Raw genomic sequence first — 20,055 nt, forward strand, 5'->3', positions numbered from 1 at the left:
TTGAAACTCAGCATTCCACAAAAGTAATAGAAAATGTTGATGGCACCAAGGCTAAGTTACATGGGTACATCTTATATTTAAGGGCCAGTGGTGCACATCTGTAGCAATGTGTTTTGCTATCATAGTGGAACTATGTATTTGTGATGCTATCAGCACTAAAATTAATGTTATGTCCAGCTGTGCCACCTTCTTAATAGTAATGCAATTAACTTATTTTGATCCCTCTTTAATTCATTTTCCACTATTATGTAATTAAAATGTCCTTTTGTTACTTGCATGGCCTTAATTACTTACAAGAAATATGTGTCTATACAGATATTCAGCTGTACCACAGTGAAACTCTAGAACTGATGTTGCGCAGGTGGGCCAAGTTGGAAAAAGACTTCAAAACAAAAAATGGAAGATATGATATTAGCAAAATTCCTGATATTTATGACTGTATAAAATATGATGTACAACACAATGGATCCTTAAAATTAGAAAACACGATGGAATTATATAGGCTTTCAAAGGCTTTAGCTGACATTGTAATTCCTCAGGTAAGTATTTTCAGTTACTAAATAGGAGAAAGTATAGAATAAGTACTTTTTAAAAAATTTTGTGAAAATATCTACTTTGTATTTTCTTTCAAAGCTTCCACATTTTGCAATAATCAAAGCCTTTAACATTATCTGTTATTTTTCAGTAGCAAGCTGACTGGTATTTTTAAAGAAAAATTTGATTAATAATTAATTAAGCTGTATTCTGGGTGAATTTTTCTAGAAATTTGGGTGTGAACATGCCTCCTCCCTTTACAACAGTGTGTTAAAGTAAAATGGTTCATATGCACCATTCAACATAAATTTAACTGTTGCCTTTGTGAATAACTGTTTTGTGAAATTGCTTTTAATTTCATTTTTCCTGCTTACTGAATTTCATTTTTGGGCTCTTTGCAAATGACACTGTTAATCTTAATCTATGGAATTTAACTCATTTTAAGCAATTTTAATTGAAAAAAAACCCTTCTGATTTTTCAAAATGCTCACACTCTGTGATGTGAATGTAGGCATTAAATTTCATAGCATTTCAGGCCAGAAGTGGACAAGTTAAACTTACATGCTCTGCAGGCTGTTAAACTTAGGTTAGCTCTAAAATTCTTATAGGTAGCAGAAAATGAAATTGATTTGTGATAACAGGACAGAACTGAATAAAGCTTTCCCCACGTATCTGTCCTTGCAGTTTTGTAACAGAGATGTTTACCCATATATTGTGAGCAGCATGTGAAGGAAGTTCTTCCTCTCCCCATCTTTCAAAGTCCTTGACATGGAGGACAAAAATAGTAGTGATGCTAAGAATTCATTGTGTTTTGTGGGTTGTTAAGCTGAAATTTTGAACAGAAAATTAGAGAAGAGTGGCTAAAAATGAAATCACATGCTAAAGGAAGAAAACCAAAACTTGATAGCCTACATAATGCAAAGGAAGAATGCTCATGTTACTCTCTAGGGTAACAAGAAGATTCATTCTAATGTGAGAACACTTTAATACCATGTGCAGCACTGAGTATGAAGCACCTGGAAAAACATACTTTTAAATATTGATGATATTACAACATCTAATATCACCAGTAATTTCCCAGTTGTACATGAATACCACTTGTCATTATTTGACATTAAATAAAAGATCTTCTCTGGGTGGGTTTACCCCAAACTAAGACAGACATACCAAATATGTCTCTTGAATGACTGTTAAAAGAAAGGCTAAAAAAATCCCAAAATGACAGAATATTGTGGGGGCAGAATAGGAGATGGAGATGATGACAAGAAGGAGGAATGACTCCACAGATGTTTTGGTTAAGAAAAAGAGTTTTATAATTCTAGAAGGTAAATCCACTCGTTTAGTTTAACTAGTGAAGGCAAAACTTTGTATCAATTCAAACAGCAAAAATGCAAAACAGCTTATTAGTTGAAGCTACATCAGTAATCATACACAGTAAAAATGTTAAATAAAAAAAAGTTTGTAGCCAGAACAAACTAATAGATGACTAATTAGCTTTAATGTAGAAGCTTTGAATTAGAAGGCATTTTAATCTTTAACTGGATTTTAAAAGTCAGTTTGGTTTTTACACAGGAATATGGTATTTCTAAAGCAGAGAAACTGGAGATTGCCAAAGGTTACTGCACTCCTTTAGTCAGAAAAATTCGTTCTGACCTTCAGAGAACTCAAGATGATGACACTGTTAATAAGCTTCACCCTCTGTAAGCCAGTTACTTTTTTTACATGGTTACATTAATTCTCATAAAAAAATAGAGATGTTCTGTAACTTTCATATTTGAAGTATCCTTTTTTTTCATATGAATTACAAAATACAATTTGTATTTTTATTAACAGCTATTTTAAAAATAAGGATACATCTTATCTTCATCTAATAAAAATTTTCTTTTTTTTAAGGTACTCCAGGGGTGTTATGTCCCCAGAACGCCATGTTCGTACTCGGCTGTATTTCACCAGTGAGAGTCACGTTCACTCCCTGTTATCTACCCTTCGTTATGGTGCCTTATGTGATGTAAGTTCCTCTGTTGAAGCCCTGATATTTTGGGAAGAACCTGAATCTTTCTCTGACTGTATCGATTGAAACCTTAACTCTGTTTGAAATTTATCACATTTTTTTCAAACATTTGATTTTCTGTTACTTGTGGAGAAACACCTTGCAAGCTGTATATTAATTGGCATGCTGATTTCTATCAAAGTAATGCTGTGTTCCATTGGCTGTATGTATTAGAATCTCAAATAGATGTGGAAAGGCCAGGTACTTTATTGTTTTTTGTTTGCACCAATAATTTCTCCAACTTCTGTTCTCACGGGTGTTTTTGAGTTTTGCACTGGCTTGCTATTTATGACCATTGGCATATTGTCAAGATAATGCTCATAGAGTACAAAGTTCCTCCTGTACAGTGAATTATCTTACTTTCCTGTACTTTTATAGAACACTGCAAAGGTGGTGCATTATTGTCCATCTGATAGTCTTTTACACTGAAAAAGACAAGGTCTCCAGATTCAGAAATTACTTAAACTGAGCTGTTGGAGAAGATATATGCAGCACCACAAACCTATCTTGCAGCTTGACCTACATACTACTTTTCAAATTGTTGTATTGACATACTTGCTTCAAGTAATGGATGACTAAACTCAGTGATGGCAAAAGCATTTATAAACCTCTGTGACGTGCTACAGCAGGTATACTCCAGGTTTAAGTCTGATAAACTTTTTCCTTGAAGGTGCATTACTAAATGGTTTGTTTCCTACAGCATGAAAAAGGTGGCTATTAATTTAAGTAGCTTGGAATGTCACCTTTGTACCTCTTCTACATACTAGGAAGCTTCGTTTACTCTGTTTGACTGGTATCTCTGTTACTTTGATATCTGAAAACTTTTTTCACAATGCACTAGCTGAAATGAATTTAGTGCCTAATTAGTAGAACTCATCAGTGGAATTGAAAACAGTGCCTCTGTGTACATATCACTGGTGAAAAAACAGGAAAGACACTGAAATAATATGAAAAGCTCTGCTGTTCACTTTTCAGTCATTTGATGAGCAATTTTAAGTTACTCATGGAGCTTCATAATTGGTTTTTCATTGTACGTCTGCATTTTCCTTACCTTTGATGAGCTTTGCACCTCTGCTATCAAAATCTGTGTAAATCATCAGTGTTTTTAAGAAAATGGCTGGGTTTTACTTGTTGATACTTTTTTTTTTCCTTCATAAGGAATCAAAAGATGAACAATGGAAACGAGCTATGGATTACTTAAATGTTGTCAATGAACTCAATTACATGACACAGATTGTCATCATGCTTTATGAGGATCCAAACAAGGTATTTAAAAGGGATAAATACCTTCAGAAATGACTAGTGCTGAGCTGTGTATTAAAGTATAAACTTAATTAATTATTTTACTTCAGGAACTTTCTTCGGAAGAACGTTTTCATGTAGAGCTGCATTTCAGTCCAGGAGCTAAAGGCTGTGAAGAAGATAAAAATTTACCATCTGGATATGGATACAGACCTGCCTCCAGAGAGGTAATAATTATGCCTTTCTGTAAAGCAAAACTTAGGTTTTTTGGATCTGGATATACCTAAAATAAACATTGTAAAATTCTTACATAAAAGATACAAGTGTGATTTTTTTTTTTTTTTTTTTTTTTGGCTAGAAAAACGTGCAGTAATAGATAAATAGTCCTAATGTTTTACATTTAGAATGGACACTGAGGTAAAGGACACAGATAATTTGGATGTTCTAAGGCTTTGCCAGAATTTTTACTAGAAATACAAAATACTCTAAGAAAAGTCATACCAGCATCAGAGTGTCACATGAATAATAACCTGGGAATTGGAAGACATATTTTAAAAAGTAGTTTGTTTATGAATACATTGAAGAAGGATTTATTTATTGAAGAAGGATTGATATTTTCCAAGATACATGGTCAAGTAAGTGGAGTTATGGCAGCTTTTTGAGTAAGGAATGAGAGCAAAGCTTGTTTGGAATTCTTCTAAATAGAAGAAGAAAGAAGAAACAGATTATCATGTAGATTATTGAAGTCTAGAGCAGTTTTTTCCATAATATATGATTTACATCTTGTATTTTTAAAATACAAGCTTGTTTTATCTTTATGCAGAATATTTAAGAGCCACTCTGTCTACATGTTTGAAGGTGTGCAGACAAATTGACAATGAATTATGTGCTTTCTGTAGAATGAAGGCTCAAAGAAAACCTCTCATAGAAATGATAGTGATGAGGAGGTGCACGCTCATAAGAGAGATGAAACAGATCGATCAGTAGTGATGTTCAAGCCGATGGTATCAGACCCAATCCACATACACAGAAAGTCACCCCTTCCGAGATCCAGGAAGATTGGTTCTGTTGAAGTAAGTGTTTGTGTTCCAGGTAATTTCTGTCAAAGACATTAACTTTTGCTTACTTTTAAGGGAAAAAAACCAAATGTAATTCTGCTTTAAATTATACAGAAGCAGCATGATAGAGAAAGTTTGCCCTTACTCAGTGGGAAATCCTCCATGACAATAATTTCTCTAAATGGATATTTCTATTTTAAGTCCTTTTTAAAGGACTTAGCTACTTTTTTTAAAGCTATTTTAGAAAAGTTGATACTTGAAAATGAAGACTATCAGTCTAAACCTATCTCTACAAATTAACATACATTGCTTTTCTATATATCCTTACGAGACAGCTACTGAGAATTGAGCAAACTTTCAGGGTGATTGTGCTGAAAGGGAACAGAGAGGGATTAGGGTGGTAGGGGAGCTGCAGGAGGCGAGACATCTGCTGTATTTGCTTTCAATGTGAAGTGAAAGTGACTCGTCAAGCTTTGAAGGTAAGAAGGATAAAGTGGAAGCTTTTTTTTAAGTGGCTGGGGTTTGTTGTGTTTCATGAATTCTGTAGGTAACATCTTGAACAATCTAGTTTGCTGTCTTGAAAGCCATGACATCTAGCTGTGCTTCACAGATATGGCTTAATGTCACAGAGGTGGGGGGATGCACTGCTGTATCACTGATGCCATTGGGATGGTTAAGTGGAAATTCAGATGGTGCAGAGTGGCACTTCTGTGATATTAATGCTAGAAGCAGACTAACAGCTTCTTATTGTCTCATTTTCAGTTGCTTAAAACCATTAGAAATGAGGATCATGCCAAAAGCTTTTTCTTTCATGTTTGCATTGGGAATGAGTTGTCTGTATGCAGTAAAAGTATTAGAGATTTAGAAACCACTTGGTTATTGGCAGTATGGAGAGAAAAAGATGCATGATTCCCTTCTGTAAGGATATCTATATAACTTCACATGACTTCCATAAATTAACAGACATAGTAAATGTTAATGTCTTACATTTTCTATTTCCGAGTTTTTTCATAAACAAATGCTCACAACATCAGTATTTTTGATTTTAAATGCTGTTTTTGCAATGATCATGCAAACTCCCCTCCTGGCTAAGAGTTCACTTATGCACAGCTTAATAGTCTACTACTTCAGTCTTCCCACCATTTTCATAAATTATATCAAAGTTAACCTTCACAAGATATCCAAAGTACAAATTGCCAAATTTTGACTGTGCAGATAATATGTGTTAAAATTGCATGTGTTTCAGTATTCAGAGCTTGCTTATTTGCTGGAAGGAAGTAGCCAATTTAAGGAAAATGTACACTATAAAACTTTTTTTTAATAAGTAAAATAGGGAGTTTCATGTGGCCTACTGAAATCTGCAAAACTAGTATTTGGAATACTTAAACTAAACAGTATTTTGGAGCAATTTAAAGAAGTCACTGCAACTTAAACTGCAACTGCCTTGAACATTTTTTTTTCTCCCTTTTTTCCCTCCCTCCTTTTTTTTTTCCCTCTTGTAAGGCAATTCTGTTTTCACCTACGTCCGTTAATTTGAAAAGGACACCATCAGGTGTGAGATTATATGGAAGTTTTTACAGTTCACAATATTTACAAAAGGAATGCAACTGTGACTGAGTCATGGAAAGAAAAAAAGAGCTGAGTTATAGTGGTAAAATAGGAATGTCGGGAAGCAAACTGTATTGCAAAGAATTTTAATTGCTAATGACACATATTGATGTAGACATGGGGGGATGCTTAGCCTGACTTTATCCTCCCTTGAAGTCCTGATAAGGTGGCCAGCATCAGATAATTGTTAGGACATTTTTAAGTTAGGAAAACTACTACCAGTCAATTTGGTGCTCCTACCAGTGAGTCAGCTGTGAAGTTTCAAAAGCAATTTTAAAATTCAGAAAGAAGCTTTCAGATAGGCTTATAGACTAGAAATGAAAACTATTAAGTAATAAATAGGAAAGTTTAATGTACTTAGGAGGGGAAAAAACTATTAAACAGTATGTCAAGGGTAACAGAAGTTCTATTTGCAACATATCAAAAATCCTTAAAATTATGAATCAACTATTGATAACAGATGTTTTCTCTCATATCTAATATTAGTCTACTAGAAATTTGAGGTGTAGTAGAAGATATAGTCAGATGAAGAGATAAAAGGGAAGCTGATAACTTTCTAATATTGTATTATTACTCCTCTCTTCACTGTTTAATAGTTTTAAAGGTAGTATGTAAAAGGGTGCAAGCAGATTGGGTTTTTTTCTTTTCTGTTCATTTGGCTCTGTTGAATCTAACTTTGCATGCTTTGCTGTTTTTTGCCCCCTTTCTCACTTCCAGGAAGAGAGCCCCCTGAGTGTGTCTAGCCCAGAGTGTATTGGTACCTGGCTGCATTACACCAGTGGTGTGGGTACTGGGCGTCGAAGACGCAGATCAGGGGAACAAATCACTTCTTCCCCTGTCTCCCCTAAATCACTGGCTTTCACATCCAGTATTTTTGGCTCATGGCAACAGGTTTTTAAACTTTACTTCATTAAACATTTTATGCATTCCAAGCAACAACTGTCTTTAAGGACATCTAATCCCTTGTTATGGATTATGTTTCAAGCAATACCTTCCACTTCTTAAAATTACTTGCCAAGAATGTTTGGGGGGAAAAAGAGCAAGTGCATGTTTTTCCACTGAATGTGTTACACGCTTTCATAAACATTTGGTTTCTTTATAGGAATTGCCAATGTTACCACAGTAAAAAAGCCTTAGTATACTGCCTCATGAAAGAGAATTATGCTTTGGTTTAGTTGTCCTTTAAGACTTTAAAACCAGCATTGCTTAATTTGGTGGTAGGTAAATAAAAAAAAATAATTGCAACCAATACCATTTAAAATAATTTATTTGGTACTTAATGTGGCTATTCAAAACTTGTTTTGCATATATCATATTTTCAGTGGCCTGGTATTAACTATTGCAAGGAAAAAACTCTAGCACTAATAATTCTTGCCATCTAAATCTGGAGGCGTCTGAAACTCCCAACAGTACATCATCCATTGACTTGTACAATATTTTGAAGATTGTTCTGTGTAATGGGGGGTGATGGGAAAGCAGGGAAAAAAAGAAACAGCAAATGTTTTGGAAGCAACAGTGACGATCTAAAGCTATTCAGAATGGCAAAATATTGTTTACATGTAGGACAATGGATGGTGTTCTGTAACCATATCCTTTTTCTTTGAAAATTTTCATAATTTATTGTAGAAAATTCTAAAATTATTTACATTGGAAAAATTTATATCAGCAAAGGCTGTGAGCATCTGAAGATTATACTGATTGAGCCTGTGCATGGTCAGTGATCATATGGTGTCCTCAATAGTTTGTCTGTCTTTCCTTCCCTACCCTCCTTTTTTCAATACAGGCGCAGTTTAGGAAAGTGCATTTGGTAAAATGAAATAAAATGTCTCAGATGTTTGTTCTCATATCAGTCTTGGTCTGTGTCCTTTTTCATTCTGAATGCTTGCTTTGCACCACCTCATTGCAAGGAACTCATATGTGAAATGGACTCCCTTCAGAAGGGGATATTGCATGATCTCTCATGTTCCTTTACATATTTTTACTAACACTTATCATACAGCTTATTAACACCTGTCTGTCTGAAACAGGCTGCTGTATCAAGTTAAATGGATGTTTCATGCTGCTGTTCTATTTTCCCTTATTTTTCTGTTTCTTATATCCAGGTCTTATCAGAAAGCAATAGTAGCTTACGAACACCAAGAACTATTCTGGAACAAAAGCAGAGTGGTCTAGGTATGTGCCTACAGTTATTTGATGTTATCAGCATTTCATCTGCCTGCTGTTCTCTCTAGCTATATATTCTTTGAATAGCTTTTTTGTTAACAGGACCCAACAGTACTTGTTATAAACAACATATGCTGAGTATCTGCCTATGCACTGGACAATTTTTTGCAGCAAAATTTTAAAATCAGTTATAACTCAAAAGAGTAAATTGTTTGAGATCCTCTGTACTACTGAGTTTGTACTGCTCACAACAGGTACTCAGGATTGTTTTTAAAAGAGCAGGTTTTTATGATAAGGTCTTTTCTGATTGAGCATTTGGATTTTGCAAGAATATTTTGGATTTAAATGGGCTGCTCTGGAAACACTTTCCTTGAAAATTTCTGTTTCCTACTGTGGGTAATTGATGAAAGTGGAAATATTTTTCTAAGGGGAGGGGGATGGGGAAGGGGAACAAACAAAGTTTCTTGATAGTGTCAGGGATTTTGTACATACTCCTCTCTGAAAATTAATTTCTTCTTTTCAGCATTAGAATTAATCATGCTATAAATCAAAGGCTTCTTTCAAATTCTCTTAATTAAAGTGGTGCTTTTCTACTGCTTTATTAAAACATACATATGACTCACATGCAAAAAAATGAAATCATGCACTACTGTAAATCAATATTGATGTTTTCATCTGTGTGTCTTTTTGTGAGAAAATTTGTGTATTAAAAAATGCATCACCTATATGCATAAACTTAGAAGTAGCTTTTCCTTTATTTGCACAGATACATGTTTTTTGTATGTGTAATCTTTCTGTGATACTTTTCTTTCCATTATATTTATCCCATAGTAAAATGCATATGTCAGGTGCTCTTGTTTACTGAAGTCCTGGTTTTTATCATGTGCTTGCCAAAGTTAAATGAATATTCTTTTCTGTGACACAATATGGCTTGTGGAAGTTGATGTATTTTTGTGTAGATTAAGGTAAAATATTTGGTGTGAAAGGCTTTTGCCACAGACGAGGCACCAATTTATTTTGGCTATGATTGGTCACATGTGCTAGTAATGTTTCCCTTCACTGGACTGTTAAAAGTAATGAAAGGAAGTATCACTAGTTTTCAGAAAAAAAATCTGCTGCTGCTTATCTGAAATGTAAAAGTTTAGTTCTGAGTGACAAATTGCTTTCTCCTTTCAAGTAGTAGTAAAATGTAAAGGAAAAAAAATTGCAACTTTTTCCCATTTTGTTCATTGTTGTATGTAAGTTTCATTAATGGTTGATTATTACAAAGTTGTTTTTATATTTTTGTCTGTGGCTTTCAGTGATTTGTTTAAATTCCCATTCTAGTGGCAGGAATGCATGAGTTGTAACAAAAGTACTGTCACTTGCATGGTGATATGCAAAAGTCTTCTCAGGAAAGGAAGCCGAGTTAAACTTGATGAAACTTTCAGGTATTTTAGTTTGTAACATTGTCTGTAATGGTAGCGGAAGTCTGAATAAAGTATTTCCATTTTGGTTAAATTTCTGATGGGGTTAGAAGTATTTCCACATACTAAATCTGTGGAATTGCTTGAGTACTTCATAGCCTGTCATCTCAAAGGCTGATTTGAATGAAAGCAATGAGCAGTATTTTTAGTTTATATTTGTTTCAGGAATACGGGTTTTCAAAAACACAACTTTCACATCATCATCATCATCATTAATCATTATTGTCATCATCATCTTCATTTTGTTTTGTTGTTTTGTTGTTTTGTTTATGTTTACATTGATGCTAACTGGTAACTTTTTTTTACCAAAAGTGAAAACAGGACAAGAACTCATTTTGTTAAAGCCAGTCTTCTCTTTGCACATATAGCAGAGTGTGCAGTTTCATGAGTAGAAGCACAATAAATTATGATAGTTTCAGCCTACAAGTCCCATTCTGACATTACAAGCATATTGTGAACCTGTCCAAGGCACTGCCAAAAGCTGCCTTTTGTGTGGTAAGAGCCATGTGCTTGCATGCTGCATGCATCCCCAATTGAATGGACGAACACCTGGTTGTTGTATGTATTTTCTCTAACTCCCATCAGGGTCTCACTGTGCGGGCCTGTTTAGCACCTCAGTGCTCGGGGGTTCTTCAAGTGCACCTAACCTACAGGATTATGCTCGTACGCATCGTAAAAAGCTGACTTCTTCTGGCTTCATAGATGGTATGTGCACACTCTCGCACATGCACGCACAACCCATGTGCCACATTGAACTTCTAAAGATTTTAATGGAATCCTAGAATCTTTGGCCTTAGTATTAATTTTATGAGATTCTATTGCTTCTTTATTGCCCATAGCTTGCTTATGTTTAACTTGATAGCATAGTTAATTCTTGTTTGTCTTGAATTGAACACCAGATCACAGACTCGTAATGTGTGCCAGGAGATCCCAGCAAGTGCATTTTTTAAGTTAACTGAAAGTCTTGTTTTTAAATTCCTTAATCATTTTAAACTCTGGTTTTAATCACTGCTAATTGATTTTGAAATTAAATAAATTATTTGGAGCATATACAAGGAATGAAATTATAAAGTGGTAAGTTAAATACTGATGGTGAAAATTTTAGGATTCCTGACCTTTTTTTTTTTTTTTTTTTTTTTGGTGGGGTTTGTATTACAAAGGAGCAGGAGATTCTCAGTTTTGGATAATCTGGAATAGAGAAGAAACTCTCACTAGATTTCAGAATGTAAAGATACCAAAGCACACCTTTATAAATCTGAGGTGAAACAGTATTCATGCTGTTTCCCTCCACACTTCACTTCTCAGTATTCAAGTCTAACCTGAATAACCTTGTATGCCAGAATCACCAGCTCATTCTGCTTGTTTTCATACATCTCATTACACATCTTGTAGTTACCAACAATCCAAATTTTCTTCTTTTTAACATCTATTTAGATTTTAGCCCTTTTCCTTGGTCCCTTCTGCATGCCACTCACTTCTAATACCTTCTCATCTTTTCTTTTTACCTTTCTTCTTCCTTTTCTATTTTAAAATCTCCCTCTTTTGGTAGCTGTTACAAATTTCAGGTACCTGTTTTTCTCTTTCTCAGACACCACACGCGGTTCTGCTGTTAAAAGGTTTTCTATCTCATTTGCTCGACACCCAACCAATGGTACGTTTTGCTTTTATTTTAAAACCAAAATCGAAAACGAAAGGTTTCTTGCTTCATCCCTTTTATTTTTATTTCAAATACGGGGTGTACAGTATCATCCAGCCGTCTGTTGTTCCTAGCTTCAAGCACAATTCTGAATATATTTGTAATCATTAGAATCTTAAATCCTTTCTTTACCATTCATTAGTATAAATACAACATCAAAATTCAATACTTAGAATAATCCACAAAAAAAAAATTAAGTGCTACTGTTAATCATGATCTCTCTAATAAATTATTCTCCAGAAGTTCTTGTATGATCAGACTGGTATGGTACAAGATACAGACAGTAAAATCTGGTCTTACTAGACATACACTTCTTGGTAGCTGCTGCTTCTTCATCTTCTGCTGAGCTGATTCTCTGAGCCTGCCCGTTCTAAAATAAATCACTGAATTGACAGCTGGAGTTTATGACTATCTTCTTGAAGTGATGCTAAATTACAAACGCTAAAGCGGAAGCTTTGTTTCTATTCCTGCTAAATTGCTATGTTTTTTATGGGAGAAAAATTTATTTTATCTTATCATACTTCTCTGTTCATCAGATGTGCAAATTACTTAAATATTGCACTAAAAATCACAGCAGGAGGGCTGTGACTTCTTGAGCAGCATTGACCTCTTGAGCTTCTAGAGTGAGAGTTAACTGTCTTCAGTTTGCAAAAATTCTCATTTAACACACAGGACAGAGGTATGTCTTTTTCTTCCTCAGCAAAATATTTTGCACCTCCCTTTCAACATGATTGGTAGGCCCCAGATGTGTCCTGTTCATGAAAAGTAGACTCAGTCTTCAGGCCCCACTGGACCTGAATGTAGCTTTTCTAGATTTCTTAACTCCAGTTTTAAAATGTGCGTGACTGTTGGCTGAGTTCAATGATAGTGATATTGAAACTGCAGTGGAAATCATCAGTATTTTCAAGTTAGATTGAAATATATTTGCTTAGAAAGAAAGTTTAAAAAAAAATACTTGAGTTTTGGTTTAGCTTTGCTTAGAAGCAGAGTAGCATTTTGTTACATTAATTTTAAATCCATAGTGACTTTTTTGCACTGCAGTGCTTCTTGAAGGTAAACTACAGTGAGAAAAATTTATACTATTAAGATTGTGTTTGATCTAAAAGGCCAAATCTAATATTTCATCTGAAACGGAAAAGTCAGGAGTCCATTTTTTATGTTATGACACAAACCAAACTATATTCCCAAAGCATACAAGGTCAGAAAATCAGAAAGAACTGCATTTGAGAATCTGTGGCTAATCTGTGGATTCCTTTCTGTTCCATTTAGTTGCTTTTTGTGACTCCATTCTTTTTAAAAAGGATCTAAATAGCTTTTAATGATCACACTGATTGTTCTGATTCATTTAATGCAGCAGTTTTACCCCACATCTTTGGCAAGACTAATGCATGCAGTATGAGCTCCTGTGAACCCCAAGTATATTGCAGGTTTCCAGGGGTTCTCTACTAACGTAACGCCATATTGATGTTGTTTCATCTGTCCTCTGGACACTATCATTTTAATTATCTTTGTCCTTTCACTCTGTTTTTTTTCTTACTTTTATGTTGTTATTACACCCTCTTAACTCATTTCAGACTGCCCCCCCATCTTTAGTTCAAGGAACATGGTGAAACAAGTATCTTCTGAAAGTGCTATACCTTATTTTCTGGGCCTCTGCAGAACACGCACACCTCTTTAGGTGCTGGTCCATTTCCTCTGTGGAATTTCTAGGCTCCAGTGGTATGTCTCTACAGCTTTTGAATCTTAAGACAGCAGGGTGGCTTTTCAAGATACTGCATTAACCCTTTCATTGTCTTGCCTTCTGATGCTTTAAGAATAAATACAGCCAAAACTCAAAGGCCATTAGCGTACAGGAAATTGCCTCCTTAAAGGGATACTGTCAGGCTTCTTCATCATAAAATTTCAAATTTATTTCTTGTAACATCATAAAATGTTCATCAGAAAGCATTCAAACAAAACACTACACATAGATTTCCAGATTATGTTTTCAGCCTTATCCCTCAGACATAAAGATACTACAACGACCTGCTGGGATATAACTAGTTGACAGCAGAATTGTCAAAACTCAACAAAAAAGTCTGAAGGGGAAATTCCTAAAACAAGAAAATTTTATTTCTTTTTTTCTCTTTTAAAGGGCATGAGTGCATTTTGGAATTGCTTTCTGTTTTTCTATAAAATGCACCGTAACTAAAAAGTTAACCTGACATTGTCCCACTTCATTAATTACAAAATCAGTAAAATAAGTTCTCATTTGAGAATTTATGCTCTATGGACTGATGGTGACTTTTCTGTCAGGGTAAAGAGAAAGCTTACATTTTACTGTAAGGCAACGAAAGGGTTTGCGCTTTACATGCATGCATATAGTTATTTAGGTTAATAATATGTATGGCGTGCATCTTAGTGCTTACACTGAAGGTTATCTACTCACTTTATAGGAGAATACAAATTAACAGTACGGTGGTGGTTCTTTTGTACACAAAAGCCAAGTTTTCATGACATTGAATATTTTGTTTGTAATTTAAATAAAGCTGACATAAGTACACCTCAGTTGGTTGAATATTTGTAGCAATGGTCCCTGAAATTTTAATATGGCCAGGGTGGATCTAAATATAAGTATAGACATTTGGGGGTTGAAATCTTGTTGAATTTCTTCTATATGCAAAGTACTGATGGTGAGTGAATGGGCAACATTGGGTATCACAGGAACATTCTTGCTTATTGTTTCATGGGAAAGAACAGTTCACAGTCATAATGCTATCTCTAATAAATGTACCTTGAGCTGAAATTCTAAACATTACTTCATTCACTGTTGCTTCTTCATTTAATTGTCTTAGAAGAAATTTACAGTATTGAATTGCAAAGTTGTGATGTTACAGCTGTATGTTGAACGTATTTTCATCTTCGAAATGCAACTGGACGAAAAGCTGGTTATTGAGTTACCAAACTTGAATTACTTTAGAGGGCTGCAATTTTTTTCTAGCTGAGATGTTTAAACGCTTTTAAGTCGGTTAGTAATATGGATGCATGGTTAGTGTGTGATCTATACTAACATAGAAAAGCAAAGTCCAATAAATTTTTAGATTTTTAGGTTGCTTTACTTACCTGTTCTAATACATGAAACTTTTAGTCTTTCAATACTGTTTTTACATGCACAAAGGTAGGTGTATATCTGCCTCAGAAAGTAAAACCATGTAACCTTAAGGTAAAAAGTGCTAACAGTGGTTTTCCTTTGATATTAAAGACAACAGTTTGTTTTCACAGAATACTGAAGATGATAGAACATGAATTGTGCAAATACATTTCTTGGAAGATACAGCATTTTTAACTCTATTCTGCTAATAAAATACCTATCCTACTTTCTTGCATGAATGAGTTACCTATTTAGTCTTGTGCCAGATACATGAATGAGTAGGAAAAATACTACTTTTTTTTCTTTTACTTTTTTTTTTTTAGTGATCTGTTAAGTTTGTCTTAAAGGGAAATTATCTTTCTTGAACTGATTTGGGAGTAGAGCACAGTTCTCATGTTTGAATGATTTGTGTACACATGTACTTCATCTGTACACAGGAGTTGTATCCCATGGTATGTTACACAATATCTTTAGCTAGAAATTTGCTCATCTTGTTCCAAGTCCTGTAATATTGAATTTCCATGATTCCAAGAGATTTATGCCTGCACATGCTAATGTAAACTAAGCACTTTTTATCATGCATTAATGCAGTAGCTGAAATCCTGTCTCATGTTTGGAAATCTCTTTTTTTATTATTTTTCTTTTAGGTTTTGAACTGTATTCCATGGTGCCTTCTATTTGCCCTTTGGAAACTCTACACAATTCCTTGTCTCTGAAGCAGGTGGATGAATTTCTTGCTTCTGTTGCTGCTCCATCAAGGGAAAATCTACAGGAGACATGTACTGGTTATAGTTTGTAATTATGATAATTTTAAATTCCTAATTATTGTCTGGTTAATCTTTGCAGTGTTTTGCAGCTAACAAGTAAACTAAGGACACTGTTTTTGATGAAAATGTACATAAACCATAAGTTTACATTTTGCACTATCCTTTTGTGGGTATGGACACTTATAATTCATTCAATTAATTTCTCTGTTGGCTGAGGTAGTAAATTAAGGATTTAATGAAATCATAGTCTATTTCCTTTATTATTACATTGACTTCTCTCTATGGTCCACACTCAGCTGAATTACAGGTAATGCTTTTCAGGTAGCATGCATTATTCCCAGCTTTATACTGTACTGTGGTGCCTCAGCAGAACGGTGTTGCATTTACATTTCAAATTTCATTATTTCCTGCTTCTTTCATTTTTTGATTTTCATTGATTTTTCCATTGTGATTCTACTGCTGTGTCTTCAGAAATGGTTTCAGTTAGGTCAGATTTACCACATACTAAGGATGCTTATAAATAATGTGTCAGGTGATTGAAAATTATTTGTCTTACAGAAGTGTCTAAAGACTTATGCTTTGATCAGGAAACTTGTACTTGCAAGTACTGATACAACAGCATTCTACCCATTAGGACTTCTCCCTTTTTTCTGCTACAGATTTTTTTTTTTTCCTTCATTATTTTATGCAGTTTAGATTTTAATCAGCAGCTTATTTGATAGGGTAGGCCTCCTGTATTTGAGAAGGAATATAAGTAATTTAAGAAAATTGATATTACTGAAAAAGACCTGAGAGGCTTACAAGTATATGAAATTTCTCAGCTACTTAAAATGTCTTTCTATAGTTAGGAAGGTTTTTCCTAACTGCTTAGGAAGTTTCAAAATCAGTTCAGAACTGAGAGTATACAAGATGAAGAAGTATTGAAAAGCAAAATATATCATACTCCTAGTGTATGGTTGTCACTTTTCTACCAAGGAGTGGTTGGAAAATAGACTTTATACAATTAAAGTCATAGATGTTTGATTTTCCTGCTTTCCTATACTGTTTGGAGGTTATCTAGAGATTCATGCATTGTGTACACTTTTCATAGACATGTTGGACTTAAAGCCTATTGCACCTATTCAAGGTGCAGTCTTCTTAACCTGTGAGAAACAGCACTAATGCTTTTGCCAATCTTCTGGCATGGCACCTGTTACTGAAATGCTGCCTTAACAGCATGAATTTACTGTGTTGCTTTCTGTGATAAAAAAGAGATTTTAGGACTTGTCATGTTGTGAAGTTTTGATAGTAAAGTCAACAATTGGTAGCTGAGCAGCTGCTTGTATAAATGTGGTGTTTGTTTTGCTGAATGGATACACAGTCCTGTGACTACAATTTTGACATCTAGTTTAGATGAGAATACTTACTATTAATGATTCTTTTTTCCCTACCATTTCAGCTTCTCCAACTCAGATGATGCCCCTTTCAGGAAGAAGAATTCCTTTAAATACATTTACCCCTGCAAAAATTCAACCAACTCCGCTTGAAACTTTGCCTGAAAAGCTAGTGGTAGAGAAACTAACCTTATGTAAGTAAAATCTGTCAAAGGTAGAATGGCTAACTTGATTATTTCCAGTAGTCTAATTCTTCCTTACATGTTAAGTGACTTCATAGGGCAGCTGTTTCTTTACATTCCCTACATAAGTAGAATCATTTTGTGGGTCAGAACAGAGAGAAAACTCAATAGCATGGCACAAATAGCTTTAACAGTAAAACAGTGTTAATAGTCACTGTCTCTTATCCTCTGAATTGTTTTATTTTCTATGGCCTGAAGTTCACGAGCTTTTGCTTTGAAGTATGACAGCAATCTCTGAGTAAGACAAAGTATATTTATTTATTTAAATGACTGAATTTCTAAGATGTTTTCTGAACACCTAATGCAGAGCTCTGTGACTGTGTTCTGACTAAAGCTGCCAATAACATGATGATGCATTCCATCATTAATATGTACAGTCTGAACTGCTGGCCAGCTACACTGTCTGGTTTTGGATGGTTATGCTGTTTAAAGACCAAATTTCACTTGGACTTCTAATTTCATTAGGTAGTGTAGCTTATTTGTTTCTGTGCTAGATAGCATGCATTTTTCTCGCCTTTGATGCTTTTTAGCATCAAAGTGTAAAACCTAATACTTCTTTTCTCTCTATCGCTACAGCTACCTTTGGATGTCCTGTATCTAATGTATCTAATACTAAATCATCTCTTGAAGAGGCCTCACTAGATGCAGAACTTTGTGGTGAAACTGTTTCTGAGAAGAAATGATCAGGCAAAACTGGAAACAACTTCTTAAATGGTTCTTTAGTGTGCATTTAAGCAAAGTACTGAGCTGTCAAAAGCCATTCATGTCTGCATCTGCAATTTATAGTGCACTTAAGAATCTTTATACATGGTTAGATAGTGTGCACAGTGTTTAGATAATTTCTAAAATATTTCAGGAAATATACTTAACAGTTTAATGAACCGCACACCTTTCAATGGACAAGCTGCACATGAATCTTTTCTGTGTCTTCAAATATCTACTGTAAACCTGTACAAAAATAAAATGGTATGTGTTACAGCGGCTGTGTTGATGTCACATTTCATTACATCTCTTGATGTAATGAAAGCATTGTCTGTTGTCATCATAAATGTCTGCTTTCAGGAGTTTGTAATCTCCCTGTGAATTTCTGTGTGCTGAAATGTAACACACATCTTGACTTTTTTTTAATTTAACTACATTTCCAAAGAGATTTCTTTTCCTTGGTTTGGATACAAGCAGATATTTTCTACGTTTTAATTATTTATATCATACATGCTGCAATAATTAGGCATGATGAAGCAAGTTCATGTATCAGCACTTTTAACGACTTTTTTTTTTCTGTGTTTACATCAAACCTGTAACATTCAAATGTATTGTCTTGTATACAGGTGTCTGTATATCATCTAGCAGATAAAACTGTCTTTTATATGTTTTTACCAAAACCTTCTATTGCTTACTAAAAAAGACAGTTTTATTTTCTTTGCCATGTGTTTCTAGAAAAAGGGGATACTAAAAAGCAGGTTTTGTAGAAGGAGAAACGGTTACAGCTGGTCTGCTACTATGTTTACTCTAAATATTGTAAATATTCCATCTATGCTTTATTATCATCCTTTCAGCATAGAGAAAGCCTGCAGACTACCAGAACTCAGTGCATACTGTTCCAAAATACTCAGGATTCATCATGGCCTGGGAATTTTCATACCCTTCTCCTTCCAATCTAGGTACTTGACAGCAGCTCTCAAAAAAAAAAACAAAAAACAAACAAACAAAAAATTCTACACAAATGAACCAAAAAAACAAACAAAAAAACAAACAAAAAAAAAAAAACAACCATCCCAAAATACAGAAAAAAAAAAAAACCCAGAAAAAAACATAAACCAAAAGAGGAAAAAAATTGAGCAATTTTTAAGAGATGAAAGAAGCATTTCTCAATTGGTGGAACATGGAATTATGGTGTTATTTAGAATTATTCAGTCTTAAGCGATTGTTGTAATTTTTTTCTGTGGCATGAAGAAATAGTGAGTTATGAGTATCCCAAATTTTGAAAATATAGACCACTTCTTTAAGTTCAAGTGGCTGAATAGTAAGAATGGACTTCATAACTACAAGATAGGTGATTCATGTTTAAGCTGCAGAAGACATAGCTTATGAATAAAATGTTTAAGTAGGGCTCTTATTGTCTCCAGAGCCAATGCAACTGGCATTTACTTTGTCACAGGGTCTTTTTTCAGTGTTTACCATATATGAAATTGCTTTTGCAGACTATTTCTAACAATGCTGGTTCAACATCACATATATGAAGGGTTTCACAGCTATATACTTCAGGCCTTTCATTTTCTGTAGTGTAATTTTGTTACTGATAATGTCGGTCTTGCATACAACTGAATGTACGCTTGTTTACCATTTAGAAAAAAAAAAAAAAGCCTAAAAATTTAAGAATATGTATCATTCCAGTCAACCAAAGCTGTGGCATAACTTTTTTTATGTGCTCCTAAATAAAATCAAGGTCACTGGCAAATTCTCTCTATTGTGTTTTCTTTTAAAAGCACTGGGAAGTATAGCTGACAAAGTAATCCAGTGGAAAACAATTTACATATCAGCCATTAATTTACAAATACGCCAAAATTACTCTTGGAGGTAAGGATGCGGCATAAAAGATGTGACAGTATAATTTTATACTGAAATCACTCCTCAGAAAGATAAGTGGCAGTCACACATTCTGCAGTGCTATGTCGTGTTCCAGAATGGTAACATCAAATACAGGACCATTGTGAGTGCTCTTGTAC

At 34.4% G+C, this 20,055-nt stretch overlaps 1 protein-coding gene across 14 annotated transcripts in view; it reads left to right on the forward strand.

Moving 5' to 3' along the window:
• Positions 1–19,787, forward strand: part of PPIP5K2 (diphosphoinositol pentakisphosphate kinase 2) — a 47,519-nt gene extending 27,732 nt beyond the window's left edge. The window contains exons 19-32 of one of the 14 annotated variants that reach the window (XM_079331181.1): positions 316–539; positions 2,107–2,234; positions 2,428–2,542; positions 3,743–3,850; positions 3,937–4,053; positions 4,726–4,899; positions 7,210–7,383; positions 8,595–8,664; positions 10,707–10,826; positions 11,710–11,772; positions 13,477–13,536; positions 15,595–15,726; positions 17,153–17,281; positions 17,906–18,220. In XM_079331181.1, the coding sequence (XP_079187307.1) occupies positions 316–539; positions 2,107–2,234; positions 2,428–2,542; positions 3,743–3,850; positions 3,937–4,053; positions 4,726–4,899; positions 7,210–7,383; positions 8,595–8,664; positions 10,707–10,826; positions 11,710–11,772; positions 13,477–13,536; positions 15,595–15,726; positions 17,153–17,281; positions 17,906–18,012 (1,721 nt within the window). In that variant the 3' untranslated portion in view covers positions 18,013–18,220. Of the gene's footprint in view, positions 1–315; positions 540–2,106; positions 2,235–2,427; positions 2,543–3,742; positions 3,851–3,936; positions 4,054–4,725; positions 4,900–7,209; positions 7,384–8,594; positions 8,665–10,706; positions 10,827–11,281; positions 11,382–11,709; positions 11,773–12,353; positions 12,386–13,476; positions 13,537–15,594; positions 15,733–17,152; positions 17,282–17,905 lie in introns of those variants that run through there. The other 13 variants (XM_079331176.1, XM_079331182.1, XM_079331183.1 and 10 more) reach the window with 13 other exon arrangements.
• Positions 19,788–20,055: the final 268 nt, after the last annotated feature.

The sequence above is a fragment of the Erithacus rubecula genome (assembly GCF_903797595.1).
Source record: "Erithacus rubecula genome assembly, contig: SUPER_Z_unloc_2, whole genome shotgun sequence".
Taxonomy (NCBI): domain Eukaryota; kingdom Metazoa; phylum Chordata; class Aves; order Passeriformes; family Muscicapidae; genus Erithacus; species Erithacus rubecula.